General features: G+C 55.6%; 1 protein-coding gene and 1 long non-coding RNA gene across 4 annotated transcripts in view; one reads left to right on the top strand and one right to left on the bottom strand.

Moving 5' to 3' along the window:
- The first annotated feature begins 3,579 nt into the window (after positions 1-3,579).
- On the top strand, positions 3,580-9,567 carry AQP3 (aquaporin 3 (Gill blood group)). The gene is made up of 6 exons (XM_026506373.4): positions 3,580-3,758; positions 6,814-6,940; positions 7,295-7,432; positions 7,781-7,899; positions 8,234-8,451; positions 8,536-9,567. Exons 1-6 carry the CDS (start codon positions 3,651-3,653, stop codon positions 8,702-8,704), a joined length of 879 nt encoding a protein of 292 aa, XP_026362158.1. The 5' UTR covers positions 3,580-3,650; the 3' UTR covers positions 8,705-9,567.
- Positions 9,400-17,712, bottom strand: part of LOC113260524 (uncharacterized) — a 44,368-nt gene continuing 36,055 nt past the window's right edge. For 2 of the 3 annotated variants that reach the window (XR_008959898.1, XR_008959899.1), the window contains exons 7-8: positions 11,370-11,513; positions 9,400-11,267 (exon numbers count right to left, since the gene is read on the bottom strand). This is a non-coding gene — a long non-coding RNA (uncharacterized LOC113260524). Of the gene's footprint in view, positions 11,268-11,369; positions 11,514-16,426; positions 17,586-17,712 lie in introns of those variants that run through there. The other variant, XR_003317978.4, reaches the window with a different exon arrangement.

Below are 17,712 nucleotides of genomic sequence, written 5' to 3'. Positions count from 1 at the left end.
CATAGGAGGACATGTGGCAGCCTAGCCTTTGTGACTCCCGGCCGTTCCTCAGCAAGGAGTCCAGGCCTCTGCCCCGTCCCTCTACCTCCTCTAGGGCTCTCTGCTGTCCCCAAAGGGTGCCAAGGGCACCTCAGGGACACCAGAAGGTGAACTCAGAATCCCCGGGATATGGGTCTAAAGGTAGATTTTTCTCAGGGTCCAGCTGGACATCTGGTTGGAGGTGCCAAGAGGGTAGTTTGGGTTCATGGGCTCTCTGCCATCTTGTCTGGAGACACGGGGTGACTGTTGGAGCAGGAGGAGATGCTCGCCCGCCCCCCAGTCTGGGGACGTTCATAATAGGATGATTCATCTCTGCTCTTCACTCCCAATTCCAGTCCGGAGCCAGCCCCCAACTCCTGAGGCCTAGGCAGGAATAATGTCCAGCAGTGGCCTAAGAGTGGGACACATTCTAGAAAGGGGGCTCAAGTGTGGAGAGACTTAGTGGCTTCCTGCATCCTGGCTCCCTGCTCCTCTTGTGCCTCAAAACCTGAGGCTCCCTGCCCTCTCTGCCCTTCTCTACCTCTCCTGCTCAGCCCCGTGGGGTTTGAAAATCCCAGCTCAACACTCAGTGGCTGAGACCTTAGCAGGTGACTTCTTTCCAAACCTCAGTTTTGTCAACTGTAAAAGGGGGGGGGGGAATAGACTCACTTTGGGAGGTTGTTTTGCAAATGGGAGGAAGTGCTTTCTAAACTGAAAATGTCTATATGTCTGCTTTGGTCTGCCACTCCCCCCATCCCGCTCCAATGCTCTGGAGGAGATTAGGGGGTTTGAAGAGGCTGGGGGGGACTGTAACATGATTTGTTTTCTAATGTCTACTCTCTTCTCTATCCCACTTGCTGACAGCAAGGCCCATGTATCTTCTGATGGTTCAGGCTGCTCCTATTGAAGCAAAAAGAGTTAGGGGGGCAGGAAATGAAGGGTTTGCCACCACCTCCCTGTCCCCTTACAGGGCCCCAGCCAGCCCCTCTGGTCCAGCAAGCTGGGACCTGCATCTTTAGCCCTTCCCTTGCCTGGGAACCCACTCCCCCAGCTCTGACCTCTGACCTCAAGGAGTCACAGCCTCCCACAGGGTGGATGGGCTGTCAAGGCCCCTTCCTGGGCTCAGCTCTCCCGCCCAGGTGAGACATAGACCTTGCTCAAGATACCCTGGGAGGAGCTGGGGCCTCCTCATCTGCATCCTCCCAGAGCTCCCAGGTGGGCTGGCTTCTAGCCTGCACTTGGCGCTGGTGTTCCTTCCCAAAGCACAGGAGGGAGCCCAGAGCATTGTAGGTAAGCTCTGTGACTCAGAGCCCGGCCCTGCCAAGCTTCAATCACTTCTCTCTGAAGCCATGCTTCTTTCTATCTTTTGCCCCAGGGGGCGCCATTGACATTGGACTACAACGAGAAGAGTCCTTTAGTGAGGTCCTGCTTCAGCCCCCAAACTCAAGCCAGCCTGGCACTTCTGGACAAAATCTCCAGGCCCTGACCCCTCTTAATCCCACAGGAGGGCTGGCAGGAATAAGGGATCCTTGGAAGGCATTGTACCCTTCTCCCTCTTCCAGGCCCACTAAGAAGCGCGAAGCCCTACCCATTCCAAATCCTCTCAGTTCTGAGCCAAAGCCATCCCAATGTGCACGTGTATGGACACGTATGAACACGTGTGTCCGCACGAGTTTTAGATAGGAATGAGTTTGGTGGGAGTATTTGGTGCAGCATGTGAACACCTATCAGCTGAGTGCAAACACGTGTGTATAGGGGCCTTGCCTGTGCCTGCTGGTGGCAAAGCTGCCCCTATCTTTCTCCTGTGCTCCAGTTTCCAGGCCAGGCCAGGGTGGGCCACGGTGAGGATGGGGTGCTGTGGGCTTGGGTTCCTTTCTTTCTTCCAGTGTGGAGGAGCCCCTTGCCAGTTCCTGTCCTGTGCTGCCTTTGAAGCCCCATCTGAGGCATTGAGGAACTGAGAAGCACATCACGCGATGGGGAGAAGAAAGGGCAGCATGGTAGAGGGTGTGTACCCGTTTCCACAGTCTGGGCTCTGGCGTCAGGAGTCTAGGGTTGTGTCTTGAGTCACAGATTGGCAGTGCGGCTGTGGGTAGACACTTGGTGATAGCCCCCTGATTCACCATGGGGCCTCCCAGCCCGTGGGGGCCCAGGGAATGGGGGCAATTCTCCCTGGGCAAAGAGCCATGGGAGACCTCTTGAGTGGGTTACATATATGTTTGAGCCCATGGCCAGGCTCTCATGTGAATGGGATTCTATGAGCATGTGAACAGAGCTCAGTATTTATAGGTGAGTGTGGCTGCCTGCCTCAGGGTGTGTGTGTGTGCGCACGTGTGCATGTGCGACTGTGTAAATTTACCCAAAGTGTGTTGCTAAATCTCTTTGGGCATGAGTCATCTCTGGAGCCCTCATTTCTGACAGCCACTCCTCAAGGGATAAGTCCCCAAGGCCCTTAGACCACCAGGATTAAAACCTCTGGAAAATGTGGTCTCCCTGGCAATGCTGCCATCCCGACTGGGCTGAGGTCAGATTTGCTCCCAGTCCTGTGGAAGTAGGGCCCAGGCCACCACACCTCAGTTTCCCAATTATTAAATGCAAAATGGGGAGCCAGGATGCCTCATGCCCCACCTCAGATGGGGCCGACGACCTCACAGTTTAGCCCCTTAACCTCTTCAAGGGTCAAACTCTCCCCTGGCTGGGGATCAGCGAGAGTGGGGGGAAGAGAGGGTTAAAAACAGCTGGGACTCACCCTGCTGGCAAGCATGTGGCATGTGGCGTGTCAGGACAGCTGCAGCTCAGCCTCTGGAGCCATGTGCAAAACACACGCAGGTACACGTGTGGCAAACGGAGTCAAGCCAGCCAGGTTCAACAGGCATATGCACAGCCATGAGAAATGCCCAAGTGCCATCTGGTACACAGGACAGACGTCATGTGTGGACACAGCTGTGGACAGAGCTGGTCAGGACATGCAACATGGGACACGTCCTCAGCACAAGAACAACGGCCCATGGACGCCCAGCATATGTTCTGTGAGCCCACCCAGGTCCCGACTATGAGAGGGGCTCTTCTCCCTCGGGGCGCACAGCCTCCTCCCTCCAGCCCCCTGACTGGGGGCCCGCGGGGTCCCGCCGTCCTGGAGAGCTGGGTGGGGCCGGTCCCTTCCTTTCTGACCTGTCTCTCTCACCGCTGGGCACCGTCGTGTGGATGACGGCAGGGCGCACTGAGCGGCCCGAGGAGGTCTCTAGTGGCGGCTTCACTCTCCGCAGCCACGGTCCCGCACCCGCGTGCCCGCACCATTGCCTCTCAGACCCGCGCAATCCCCTCCTCCCCTAAGTGCCCCCACGGAGCGAACCTCACCCCTGAAGCTCCTCACAGCCGCCGCCGCCCCCTCCCTTCCCCACCCGCTTCCCCCAGCCCAGCGTCCCCACCGGCCTCCCCCGGCAAGCTGCGGGGGGGCGGCTGCCCACACCTCGGGCGGGCTCGGGGCTCGGCGGGCGGGGCTGCGGGCCGGGCGGGGCGCGTGCCTCCCGCTCGTATAAAGGGCGCCACCCGGCGCTCGGGGCCACCGCTGCCGGCCCGCCGCGCTCGCGCCCCGTCCCGCCCGCACGCCCGCCACCGCCGCCGCCGCTCCCGCCATGGGTCGACAGAAGGAGCTGGTGTCCCGCTGCGGGGAGATGCTCCACATCCGTTACCGGCTGCTTCGCCAGGCTCTGGCTGAGTGCCTTGGGACCCTCATCCTCGTGGTGAGTGGAAGGGACCCGGAGAAGCCCTTCTCTCTCCAGCCCCCGCATCCCCCGACCCCTCTGCTGGAGGGGCTCTTTTTCAAGGCAGTCCCGACCCCTCTCCCAGGTCTGCTCCCCCCCATTCCAGACTGGTCTCACCCCCTAGCTCGCACCCCATCCATGACAGCTCTGACTCCTGCCAGAATGCCAGCAGTTACTCCCACTGACAGCTCTGATCGGTTACCCTTTTACCGGGCCCCAGCCCACAGGCTAGGGGCAGTGGTCACCCCTGCAGACTGAGACCTCTAGGGTCTTCTCCAGGCTTTCACCTCCCCAGGTTCCAGGAGTCCCAGCTCTGGGAGGCAGCGGAGACATTGACAAATGGGCCCCTATTAGATTATTTGGGTCCTGGATATCTGGCCCCTAATGAATAATTAAGCTTCAGAAAGTCCAAAAGTTCCCGTGATGTGAGGACAGTGTGCCACGGGTGGGGGCAGAGGGCGGAGGCCACACAGGTGCAAACAGCAGAGCTGGGAGAAAGTTGGATCCTGAAGATACGGAGGCTGTGGAAGGCAGCTGGGCCCTGGGCACAGAGGACTTGGTGTCACTAAAGTCACTCCTCTTGTGCTGAGTGGCTCCCAAGCCCTGTCAGTCACGCAGACAGATGCCATCATCCTCTGTGCCCAAGCACTCTGAGTTACTCCCCAGCCTCTAACTCAACCTCTGAGTTAGTTTGTGGCTGTTCTGAGCAGGCTGCTTCTACTGCCTGGGCTACTCCCCAGTCCACTGACTCCCTGGTTACGCCAGTTTTGTTCCTAGGTTGTTCCTGGGTGACTTTGTTTGTATTTCTTGGGTCTGACAGACACACTACTTGCAGTCTCCATTTCCTGTCCCACCTACTCTCTGATTTTCAGCCCCTCATGTGGTTACACCTGTTTTCTCCCGGCTTACTTCTGGGTTCAGTTGCTTCATTGTGGTGAATGGGTTATTCCATTCCCGCCCCAGCTCCAACTGTAGGTAATGCAGACCAGCCAGCCCCCTGTGGACTAAGAAGCCATACTTAGAGGCAAGTAGGTAGGGCTGGGGTGCCCCAAATGGGTGGCGGTGGTAAAGCAGGCTCCACGGTGAGGAGAGGTCTTAGACTCACCTTTGCCTTCCAGGAACAGCAAGGGAGAAGCCGGGGTGGGGGGCACTTTATCCACAGCCCCTTATAAGACTAGTGACCCTACCTGTCATCCCCATCCCTTCTCTCCCTGTTCCAAGACGGGAAGAGGGGCAGGTGCTTTTCACCCTTCTGTCCCAGAGTTTTGTGTCTCCCCCCCCCCATCTGATTGATGGTCCAGTCCCCTGTCCGAGAGCATTGTCTTCCACATTCACAGAAGGGCCTCCCTAACCCCTGTCACATCTAGGTTAGCCTCTCCCACAAAGGAGCAGTCAGGCCTTACACTGAGCCCCAGGATCATTTGGCTTATCCTCAACCACAAAAGGAGGGTGTTACTTCTGTGAAGGCTTTCAGGTTCAGGCTCAGGCTCGGGTGCGGGTAAGGCATCTGGTGGCAGTGAAAAGCAGAACCTCAAGGGCGGTCTGGAGAGGAGGGCCTGGGCCTGGGAGACCCTTGCGTGCTGGGTGAGGGCTTGCCTGCATACCTCTGTGGGCCCGGAACCCAGAGCCTGTGGTGGCAGGATCAGGGCTGGCCTTGGGGTGAGGGGATCCCCTTTCTCTGGGGTACCTAGCAAGGCGGGGAGTGGGGGAGAAGGAGGGGGAGGAAGAGGAAGATTAGCCCCAAGGTGGTGGAACTGGCTCTGACAGCTTTTCCCTCCAAGGTCTCCTGGGATGAAGCCAGGTTTGGGCCTCAGGCAGGAAAAAGCTGAGGCCAGGGCCTGCCAAACCAGGCAGGGTGCCCTGGACCCCCATGTGCCTTCCCCCACCCCCACATGCTCACAGTCTCTGATCTTTGCTCTCACCTGCCTACACACCTTTGCCCTGCATCACTGCCGCTGGCTTCCCCACTATCTTTTATTCTTTTGAGGGATGATAATCAAAATGCTTAACAACCCAGTCCAATAGGACACTGACCCATCCAAATGGACAAGGGCCCTTAGCATAAGTCTGGGGACTGCCCGCTGGCTAGGCGTAAAACTGCCAGTTATGGGGAGGTAGAAGAGGAAACCCAGGGAAGGGGCTGCAGTGAGCAGCTTTAGGGAACACTCTGGAGGCTCAGGGCAGTAGGTCTTTATGGCTGGAATAGAAGCATTTTTACATTTAAATACGAGGAACAGGATGTTCTATACTTGGGGGGACATCAGGGACCTTCGTCCTCTTGAATCCCCCCATCACCGGCAGAAACCTCAGAACCAGTCTCTCCACTCCCACTGCCCTGCTGCGGTTAGTGAGAGGGGCCACTCAGATCATTGTCTTTAGGACCTCCACATATGAGTAGGGAACCTGGACCCCTGAGGGCCGAGAGGTCAGAGTGGGTGAAGAGAGGAGGCTCTGGGACAGGAACGGGACAGGGGCAGGGAGGGGCTCTGACATTTCAGATTCAGCAGAAGTGGACTCAGCCTAACTTCTGGCCTCCTCCCTATTTCTGGTGGTGCCCTGCGCCACCCTCCCCCTGCCAACCACAAAGCTCTTCTTTTGGAGGCGGGAGGAGGCAAGTGCAGGTGGGGGATGAGTGAGAGCCTTCCGACTTTATGGGCCGGGCCTGAAGGGCTGCAGGAGAAACTGTGCTTGGGTGATGAAAGCTGCTCCCCTGTACCCCACTCCTACTGAGATTCCAGAAAAATCAGAGAAGATGGGCCAGCCATCTTTTGGGCTCCCAGTTGTAGACTCTGCTTCCAGTCCCTTCCAGAGGGCCCTGTTAAATTAAAGTTTGGGCATTGTGGGTGGGGGGGCAAGTCTGCTTATTCTGCGGGGTACTGTTGCCGTAGAAGGGGTGTGGATTGGATTCCTCCCAGGAAGGGCTTCCCTGTCCTCCAGATGACAGCAGGTGGAGGTTGCTGGATTCACCCCTTCCCTCTGGAGTGAGAGAGTTGCTGGGCCTCACTCTTCCTGCCTGTTCTGTTTCCTGATACAGATGTTTGGATGTGGCTCCGTGGCCCAGGTGGTGCTCAGCCGGGGCACCCATGGTGGTTTCCTCACCATCAACCTAGCCTTCGGCTTCGCTGTCACCCTGGGCATCCTTGTGGCTGGCCAGGTCTCTGGTAAGGCCGTGCTCCACCCTCGGTCATTACCCTCAAACGGCATTCCTACAAGGCGCCCAACTGGGGAATGGGGTGATGGGGGACATTCCCAAGGGCAAGGCATAGCTGTGGCCTCAGCTTTTTTGAGCCTTTGGAAGAGGAGAATGGAGAAGGAACTTGACACTTTGAACCTTTGACTCTCACCTTGGCATCCGATTATCAGAGTTGGCCTGTTACATAGTCCAACCCACCATCTGGTACAAGAAACCCTTCTCTGCACCTCTGCATATGACGGCCAGAGAAGGGGAGCATGGAGCTTAGGGGTCACCGTGGCAAGCTACAGTGACTAATAGGTCCCATCTCCCCTCTGCCCAGGGGCCCACCTGAACCCTGCTGTGACCTTTGCCCTGTGTTTCTTGGCGCGGGAGCCCTGGATCAAGCTGCCCGTCTACGCCTTGGCTCAGACGCTGGGAGCCTTCTTGGGTGCTGGGATTGTTTTTGGGCTGTATTATGGTGAGCATTCCCCACCCTGCCATCCTCCGCTACCTCCCTCCTCTGCTTGGGACCTGTTGGTACCAGGCCTTTTGATGACAGACAGCTGGGGCCTGCCCAAGCCCCAGGCTCATGACTCACTCATTCACTCATGGGCCCAAGGTGGGGGGCGTAAGGGGAAAGAAACAAGTTGGGCAACTAAAGAGTCTCAGGCTGTCCACCCTCCAACCCCCCTGCCCCTCCAAAGACTCCTGAGTAATACAGCAGTGATGTACTCCCCTGTGATCCCCCAGGAGGGTGGGCCCAGCCTGAGATAGGAGAGCGGGTCGGCTTCTGCCCTCACCCACTCTGGGTCTGATCTGTCACCAGATGCAATCTGGGCCTTTGCCAAGAATGAGCTTGTAGTCTCGGGCCCCAATGGCACAGCGGGCATCTTTGCCACCTACCCCTCTGGACACTTGGACATGGTCAATGGATTCTTCGACCAGGTATGGGCCAGGGAATCATGAAGGGAACACAGGGAGGAGGACCAAGCTGCTCAGCTGCTCATGGGTGACTGGGGGATAGGACTCCTTGTTTATAGCAGTGTTTCTCAATGTGTGGGGACTCCTGCATCAGAATCATGGTGGCAGATACTTACAAAACAGGAATTGGCATATTTAGCCAGTTCCGCAGAGGATCCTTTATGCACACTCACATTCTAGCACTACTGCTGGAAAGAGCTGAACATGGGAAATGGTAAGACTCCAGGAGCCGAGGACAGAGGAGGGACCAGAGGGTGGCATAGGAGCAGCTCCTCATCCTGTCCTCCCCACTCCCCAGTTCATTGGCACCGCCTCCCTCATCGTGTGTGTGCTGGCCATTGTTGACCCCTACAACAACCCCGTCCCCCGAGGCCTGGAGGCCTTCACTGTGGGCCTGGTGGTCTTGGTTATCGGCACCTCCATGGGTTTCAACTCTGGCTACGCCGTCAATCCCGCCCGGGACTTCGGTCCCCGCCTTTTCACCGCCATTGCTGGCTGGGGCTCCGAAGTCTTCACGTGAGTGCAGCCCCCACCCGCCTGCCCTAGCCTGACTCCCCTCTGCTGCCGCACCCACCTCTGACCACATCTGTCTGTCCCCAGGACCGGCCACCACTGGTGGTGGGTTCCCATCGTCTCTCCGCTCCTGGGCTCCATTGCGGGTGTCTTCGTGTACCAGCTCATGATCGGCTGCCACCTGGAGCAGCCGCCACCCTCCAACGAGCAGGAGAATGTGAAGCTGGCCCATGTGAAGCACAAGGAGCAGATCTGAGTGGGCAGGGGCCCCCTCCCTGCCCCCTCCCTGAGCATCCACAGACTGTGCAGGGGCTGCTCCCTAGAAGCCTTCATGGCCCCCTCCCAGACTGAGAAGCTCCTTGTCTACTCCCACTCCAGTGGACAGCCCCCTTGGGGATTCTCCCCAAGACCCTCCCCAAATAGGACCTTAGGACACTGTCTTTAATCTGTGGTGGGACAGGGAGTAGGGCCAACATACCCTTTGTTTCCCCAAAAAAGAGAATGAGCAGTGGGTGTGTGAGCATGTGTGTACATGTGTGTGCGTGTGTATGGTTTCCAAGATACTCAGGGCCAGAGACCAAGTGGAAAGGATTCTAGCTGTGGGGGGGTGGGGGCAGCCCAGAGGAAGGGGAGGGTCCATCTGTGGTGTGTCCCATCTGTGAGTGAGGAAAGTGCGAGGGGTCCGCATGTTTCAGGGGCTCCATGCGGAGAAGGGTCCAGACATACGTGTTTCTGAGTATGTGTGTGTATGTGCCCGTTTTCTAAGCAGGGGGCTTCTTGAGGCTTTGGGGCAGGTAGGGTGGTAAAAAGGGGGTAGGGAGGGGAGGAGGAGGCCACAGCCCAGGTGTGGAGCTCTGGCTGTATGTAAGTAGGAACAGAGAACGTATTTCTGTCCTAATGGAGGCGTGAGGGGTGGTGGGGTGAAGTCCAGGTCGTAAGTTTCATGCTTGCTTTTTTTTTTTTTTTTTTTTTTAACTATAGCAGATGTTACAGATTTAGGGATGAGGGTTGGGAGACTACTTAAAATAGGGTCTTCACTCCTTTAATCGTCCACCCGAAAAATGTACTCTTTTGCCTTTTATAAAAAAAAAAACCCAACAATAAAATGTGTGCCTAAAACTGCCAGTTGTGCGAATTCCTCTCAGCTTGCTCTGCTGTTCTGGGGCAGCTGAGGAGCTTCACTGCGTCCAGACACAAATGCCAGCCAGGGTGCCCAGCTGGCGTCTCACCTGGCTGGGGCACCCTAGGGCTAGTACTTGGGCCCTGCTGGCGCGGTGGGGGGGCAGGGGTCAGTCCCACCGACAGGTCACAGAGCCTCTTCACCAAGCTTCTCAGCTTGAACTCGGCGGCCCCACACTTTCCCGCAAGCTTCCTTCCTCTTGCACACTGAATGGCATCTCCTTCCCGACCCCTGCACCCACTCATCATCCCCGGAAGGCAGGCTTGAACCTGGCCTACAGAAAAACGCTCTCTCGGGTAGAGCTGGCCAAAGGGGAGGGCTATTCAGGAGGTAGTGAGCTTCCTGTTGCTGGAGGAGACCAGTCAGGTGAGGGACCTGTTACACTCTTCCAGAGCTTGCCGGTGTCTAGGCTCTTAGCACCTCCACCCAGACCTTGGCCACAGCCCCCTTAGCGGCCTCCCTGGCTCCAGGCTTGCCCCAGCCAGACTATACAGCCGCAGTCAGAGGGATCTTTCTGACACCACTGTTGGAAGTGGGAGTCTTTCCACGGCTCGCTATCCAGACATAACCCCAAACCCTCCCTCCTGCATTTAGTGCCCCCACTACCTGGCCCACGGTCCCTACCTATCCCCTCACAATGCTCCATCGCCCCCATACTCCTCTGTGCCCTCTGTGCCTTTCTCCCTTTGGACCTTTGCTACAAAGTGCTCACTCCTGAAATCCTCCTGGTCTGCTCGAGTGTCTCCTCTAGAAAGTCATCCCTGCTCTTCCCCACTCTTCCACCATTTTCTGCAGTCAGTTGTCTGAACTCAGGGACCACAGCTACATTCCTCCCCACCTCCCCTTCTGCCCAGTGCTTCAGTCTGACACCTCTGCTGCCCAGAAGGCTGGGGTGGGACCCACTGACGCTGGTGTCCTGACTGCCCCCAGGGAGGCACACCTGAGCCCTGGAAGCTCTGTCAGGAAATCCCGTGCCCCTTCTCACCTTCTCCTTTCCTACCTCCTTACCAGACCTCTTCAAGTTTCACTGGGAATAAAAGGGAAGGCGGGCCCCACGCTTAGCCCTCCTGCAGAGTTAACCCCCTGGCAGCCAGCGGATCTTTGGGTATGGCAGGAGAAATGTGGTCTTCAGAGATTAAGCTGGTGCTCCCCAGCTCCTTCATAGATGAGGGGACCCGGCCCAGAGAGGGTGGGTGGCAAATGCAGGGCCACACAGCCAGGACTCTGGGGGTAGTGGCGATGGGAGAAGGCAGTTCCATTGCAGGTCTCCAAACCCCTCCTTGTCCCCAGCTCCCAAGAGGTGTGTCTGGAATGTTGGAGAGACCAGAGCCAGAGGGAGTGTCCCCTTCCCAGGCCCTGGGGGAGGAAGGGCCACCCTTGGGAGGGGAATGTGGTTTCAGAATTTCATTCCAGCTGCACCAGTCCTGCCTCAGGTACCCCTACCCTGCCGTCCTGCCCAGCATGCCCCATGCCTTCTCAAATCCTGCAGCTGATCCTGACCAGTCAGCCCAGAGGGTGCTGGGAGGCCTTTTGGTGCAGTGGTTAAAGAGTGGTCAAACCTGGATTCCAGCCCCAGCTTGGCTTCTCTCTAGTTGTGTGGATTTGGGGTGGTCATTTTTCTTTCCCGAACCTCGGTTTCCTGTGAATTGGGAGATATTGAGAGGAGGAGGTAGTGGAAGATAATTCATGAAAAGAACTTAGCAGAGTGACCGGCGGATAGTAAATAGTCAATAAATGTCACCTTATGATTTTTCCTGCAGAATTGGGAAGGAGGGGGTGGCGGTGGTGGAGAGGTGCTGAAGGCTGTTTTTTAAAGGTCATTGAATTCAACATCCTCTTCCGCCTCAGATTCCTGCCATGGATTCTGCCATGGATTCTGAATTTCCTGAGAGGGGGGAGGAGGAATGGGGGTGATGACTTGCTGTGCCCTGACTTGAGGAGGCTTTCTGAGAGCGATCGGGAGGGATCGAAGGGAAACACAGGAGGTCACATGCATAGGTGTAGAGGGCAGAGGAGCAGGCAACCCAAGGAACGTGTTAGATGGAGGGCCAGACCCGACCACATGAGACAAGGTCAGCCTGGCCGGGCCCAGAGCAGGAATTCAGGGCAGGGTTTGGTAGGGACGTGAACCAAGCAGCAGTGTGTGACCCCTCCAGGGGCAGGAGGGAAGCTTCCCACTTCCCCACTCATGTCCAGGTTCCGCCTCTCCTTAGTAGTTCTAGCTGATAACAAGTTCTGGAAAGCAATATCTCCATCTCCTTTAGGAAAGTATCTTAATCCACTCTCCAGGATGGGCTTGGAGGGGGAATCGCTATGTGGGAGGGTAGATAGATCCCACACCTCAGCTCTGTCCTCCCCTGTCGAGTCCTCTCCACAGCTCACTTTGGAGTCACCCATATTTCTTTAAAGTTCTAACTTGTTTGGATTGAAATCAGCCTCCCTGAAACCTGAGCTTGGTTCCTGTTTCCTTGTGTGCCTGCCTGTGTGTGTGCACACATGCGAGTGTGCATTTCTCAGAATTTCTGGGTGTGGCTGGCTTTCAGTATGTCTTGTTATGTCTCTGTGGGTCTGTGGGTCTGTGACTCTGGCCAACCAAATCGCTGCCCCTTTCTGTGTTCCTGTCACTGCCTGGCTCTTTGTGTCTGGATCTTTCTTTGTGCCTCTAAGTGAACATCTCGTGTACCTTAGCCCATCTGTGGGTGTACCTAGGAGTGACTCTCCTGCCAGCCCAGTCCCGCTCGCCTTACCCCAGGGCATGCCTCCTCCTTAATTTCTGGTAATGACCTCCCTCCTTCTTGCTAACTCTTTCCCCTTGATTTTGTCTGAAAACCTGGGTGGGGCTCCCCCGAGGCTTGGGGAAGCATGGGTGGGGTAGAGTTAGGTGGGGTGGGAAGGGGAGAGGAGGGACAACCCCACCCCAGACAAAGACCCCAGAGGCTGGAGTTGCCCCTGATCTCCCAAGGAAGGGTCTGTGAAGGTGCCAGCGTAGGCCAGGCCCTGCAAATCCTCACTGGGAGGAGGGAGGCTGTCCTGGGGTGGGTCCCTGAGTTGTGGGCCAGGGAAAGCTGCAGTGCAAAGGGAGGAGAGACTGAGTCACTGGGGCCCTCAGGGAGACTAAAGGGGGCTTACCACAGAACACCTCTGAGTCCTAAGTGGGCAGCAGCTGGGGGTGGCCTCCTCAGGGACTCAGCATCTCTACGCCTGAGGCCTCAGCCTTCGGTGCCAGGTTTATTTGAGTAAGGGAGAGAGTGGCAGTGGGAAGAGAGGCTCTTTCTGTTCTGCGTACCTTGGCTGTTCCAGAGTGGCATGAAGAGGAAACTGAGATCCGGAGTCTCCCTCGGGATCACAGAGCAGGGCAGCACAGCCTGCACTAGAATCCAGTCTCCTGTCCCCAGTCTGGCTCCCTGCAGCCCTTTCCCAGACAGCACTTTGCAACAGCTCCGGGAGCAAGGCTCTGGGTCCAGATCAGCTGCCTTCGGAGCTGTGGGACCTTAGGCATGTGGAGGTCTCCATTTCCCCCAGATCCAATCCCTGGCCTGCTCCGTGCCTCAGGAGGCTAGTATCTATGGGGTGCAACCCCCCCTTCACCCACCGGGCCCTCTTGCCCCTGGCTTACCTTTGGCTTTGGCAAGCAGGAGGCACAGACAGGAAATCAGAGGGCAGGGAGGGTGGAGTGGGGTGGGGGGAGGTCAGCGCCTTCACGCCTTTTCCTGGGCTTTCACTGCATCCTAGTAACACTGCTCTCTTCGGCTGCCTGCTGTTAGTCCTCAAGCTTGAGGTTCTTATTGGTTCTTGTGACCCTGACCCTGACTCTGTACCTCGTCCCACTCACAAGCTCATGTCAGCGAAGCCCTCTGAGGCTACACTGTTCCTGCTGGATCCCTGACAGAGTCTACCTCTCGGCTCTTTAGTTTCTTCATCTATACAATGGGGAGAGTAACAGTACCTCACTGGGCTGCACAAGGTGAGGATTAAGTGAGTTAACATAGATACACAACAATGCCTGATGCAGCAGTAAGTGCTACAGAGTATAGAATAATATTATTAGTACTATTATTATCACACTTCCTTGTGAACTCCCTGTATACTGTGGGGAGGGAATGTGTGAAGCCAAGCCAGGCTTGGAGTGAAATGCCTGACTCTCCAAGGCCACCTCTTCCAGCTCCAGGCTGTTGGCCGCTTCTGTGGGGCCTTAGTCAGCCAGGAGGTCTAGCCCCAGTCCCCCCAACTCACTTGGACCCAGCTTTCCCTGAGAAGACTGGGGTGAGGGGAGATGGCAGCCAGAGCCCCCTTCCCACACTGGCTCTTCTCCAGAAAACTCAGGCTCCTGAGAAAGGGAAAGGTGGCTTCTCCACCACCTTGTGGGGCTTCAGGAAGCTGGTAAGGGTCGAGAGTGGTTGCAGTGATGAATTAGGGGTTCAGAAGGTGGTATATTTGGGATCAGGGGAGAGAGTCAATCCCAGGGAGGTTGAATCCCAGGGAGAAGCAAAATCCCAATCTGTGTTTTCTAGCCTTGTCTCACAGCCTTATCAGGAAGTTCTTCCTCAGGTCTCACTGCGGGCTTGCTTCAGTTCCTTAAGAATGGGGCAGACCAGGACAATTAGCATGACGCTGGGGGCCTTTTCGAGCTCTTACCAGCACACGGGGAGTTCCAGCAGCTTTGGGAGCAGGGAAAGGATCCTTGCATATGGTCAAAACACAGGAGGCCCAGGGGTGGGGGTCGGGGGGGGACCAATGGGGAGGGCACTGGCCAAGGTTGCCGGTGGGATGAGGTTATGAGCAGGTTATAAACGGACTCACCTGATCCCTTGCGGGGGTCCCTTCCCTTGACCACCTTGGTTATGCCTTCAGGTCAGAGTGAGGTATGGTGTGGTGTGGAGAAGGGGTAAGTGTTGCCTTTCCCATCCCTAGAGCTCTCTGGGGACAAAGCCTTAAACCAGATTTAATCACCTTGACCAGCTTTTCCAATCTCTTGCTCTGGTATATTCCCACCATCCTCTAGCCTCTGCATTTTCCCCAAAGTCTGCAACTAGGGATGGGCCTTTGCCAGGCTTCCTCACTGCTCTCAGAGCCAAGGAGGCCTGGCTGGGAGAGGCTGGGTGAGGGAGAGAGAACTCTGGGAGCCCCGATAATCATCTGGATATGGTCCACCTCTTGTCTCCACGGAGACACCCCTCATAGCCAAGGAGGCACCTGGAACGTCCCGCCCACCGCCCTCATCCTTTACCTCTCTGCTCAGGGTCACTGCCAGGGCCTGGCCGGAAATGGGCTGGGGGGGGGGGGCGGGGAGGTGGCCTGGCCTAAGCCCGGGAGGAAGGCTGCTGGTCAGAGGGAGTTCTTTCCTGGTAGAGGTAGCCTTTAGTTGGAGGGAGTCAGGGGTGGAAAGGGGAGAGTGACCCCTGCCTGTGGACAAAATCTTTCCTTTATCGGAGTAAGGGTTTGAGCTCGAGCCACTTTGGGCCCTTAGATGTGCATGTGTGCCCACGTACTCATGAAGGCGTGCCTGCTGTGACTGGGGAAGACAGGGGTGTGTGTTTGTGCTCACACAAACACATTTACACCCTCACTCACTCACTGACACCTCCACACACACTCCATGCTCAACCCATCTATACCCATGCACGCACACTCATACTCTGAAATGATTCACACTCACCCATGCACTCGGATGCTCAAACACACTTAGATACACTATGTGTACTCATGCATGCACATAATCATATGGACACACACTTATACTCCATGTCCTTACACTTACACACACTCACAGTGATGCATGCTCACTCACTCTTAAACACACACTTACCTAACACTCACACTCAAATACACTCCTACTCATTGGTCCCCAGAAGCCACACATCTGTGGATGAGGGCAGCAAAGGCAAAGGATGCATCTAACAGGCCGGAAGTGTTGGAGGGGGGGTGCTGCAGAGACAGGGGATGAAGAGATGGGGGTCACAGGATGTGGGGTTGGTCCAGATGTGGAGTTCAGAAGCCTTTGGGTTTTGGGGTCACAACCCAGATTTTCAGAGCCAAGGATCAGGAGGCAAGAGGTTTAAAGCACGTGACAGAGTCCTAGTGTCTAGGCGGGGCACACGGTAGCTGTTGACAAACACCTGCTGAATTAGAGAACAGCAGGATTGACTACAACTCCCCGTTTCTAACTAGTGGAGCTTCCTGTCTGTCTCACAGAAGTTCAGAATCCCAGGCAACAAGACAGCAAGGGCCATTTCACTCTCTGAAGTCAATGGGTCCACATCTTCACTGCCAGTCTACACAGCAGGAGGCTAAGTATAGCTGTGAGAGCTAGTTGCTAGTACATTGCAAGATGACTCAAGTATAGGTGACGTGTACAAAGCTGCTGGATAAGGCAACGGCCAATCCAGGCCTGGGTCCCTGGTCTCAGAGTACAGCTGCTGCCGCTTTTTTTTTTTTTTTTACAAGCTTTATTCATTTATTTTTTTTAAATAAGCTCTACGCCTAATGTAGGGCTTGAGCTCACAGCCCCAACATCAAGAGTCACATGCTCTACCAACTGAGCCAGCCAGGCCCCCCTAAACCCAGAGACACCTAACTGCAGAGAGAAACCACAGCAGACCCATCTACCAGGGGATGAACAGAAAGTGACTAAGCTCTGCGCTGTGCCAGAGATTTGAGCCTATCCAGGAAAGGGGGGACCTGTAGGAATCTCTGGAGGTATGCAGGATCAGGGAGACCAGTAGAAACTTGGCTGAAGGGCTCCCGGAACCGTCTCGTGTGTAATGTAGTATCTCTGGTGTTTCTGTCAGAGGTCTTGGGTTTGTTTCATTTGTTTGTTTATTATTTCATCAAATAATTGTTGAGGATCTTTTTTGTGCCAGGTTGAGGTGGTACCGGGAGTACTATAATGAGCAAGATGCATACGATACCAGGTAGGAAGTGTCTGGATACAAAAAAAGTGGAATTCTGACTCAAAGTGGCTTAGGCAACGATGGAAGTGCATTGGCTTACATAACTGAAAAACCAGAGGAGAACTTCAGGTGAGGCTTTGCCCAGCACCGAGGTCCTTTCTCTCTTTCTTCCGTGGTGTCAGCCTCATCGGAAGCCTTCCAGCAGGGAAGAGGGAGCATCTTTGTCCCGACAGTCCCAGCAAAGAAGGTTCCCCATTATTGGACCCTGTTGGTCACATGCCCACCTCTTGAGTCATGACGATAGCCTGTCCAGATTGGATTAGCCTGTCACATGTTTCTCCTCTGGCCTCAAGGGGGCCATCAGGGCCATCTGAACAAAATGGATTCCCAAACAGAAGCTGAGGACTGTCGGGAAAGGGGGAATCAGAACCTCCCAAAGGGTTCCTGTCCTCATAGAACAGGAAGCCTAACTGGTGGAGGAGATATCAAATACAATCGATCAAAGAAAATCTGGAATTGGGACATTTTACCAAAACAAACTCTATAGGAATGCCCACGTAATTTGTGGGGCTGGGTGCAAAATGAAAATGCAGAGCCTCTTATTAAAAAATTACTTAGAATTTCAGGGGCACCTGGGTGGCTCAGTTAAGCATCTGACTGGGGTTCGGCTCAGGTCATGATCTCAGGGTTGTGAGATCGAATCCTGGGCCAGGCTCCGTGCTGGGTGTGGAGCCTGCTTAAGATTCGCTTCTTCTGCCCTACCCACCCCCCACTTGTGTGAGCACACGAACACTCTCTCTCTCTCTCAAAAAAAAAATAAAAAAAAAAATAAAAAAACAACCCCCCCACAAAATTATTTAAAATTTCAAAACAGCAACAGTATTAGATCAAGTATGGGGCCTCTCTAATGCCCATCAAGCCTTAAAAAGCCCATAGGCCATCTGCACAAAAAGCCAGCCCTGAACCTCTATAGTGAGACCTGAAGGATGAGAAGGAGTTAGCCAAGTGGGTACTCCAGGGAGATGTAACAGCTTGTCCAAAGGCCTGGTGGCAGGAGATCAAGTGTTCTGGAAAAGATGGATGGAATTCAATGTGGCTGGAGCTTAGGTTGCAAGGGTGGATAGGGCCTGGTCAGAGGGGATACTGGTCAGGGAGAATCTGAGAAACTGAAACCAAAGGCTTTTGCTCAGTGCT

This window comes from Ursus arctos, unplaced genomic scaffold (assembly GCF_023065955.2).
Source record: "Ursus arctos isolate Adak ecotype North America unplaced genomic scaffold, UrsArc2.0 scaffold_18, whole genome shotgun sequence".
Lineage (NCBI taxonomy): Eukaryota > Metazoa > Chordata > Mammalia > Carnivora > Ursidae > Ursus > Ursus arctos.
The sequence above is the reverse complement of the archived record's forward strand: the minus strand, read 5'-3'. Positions and strand labels throughout refer to the sequence as shown.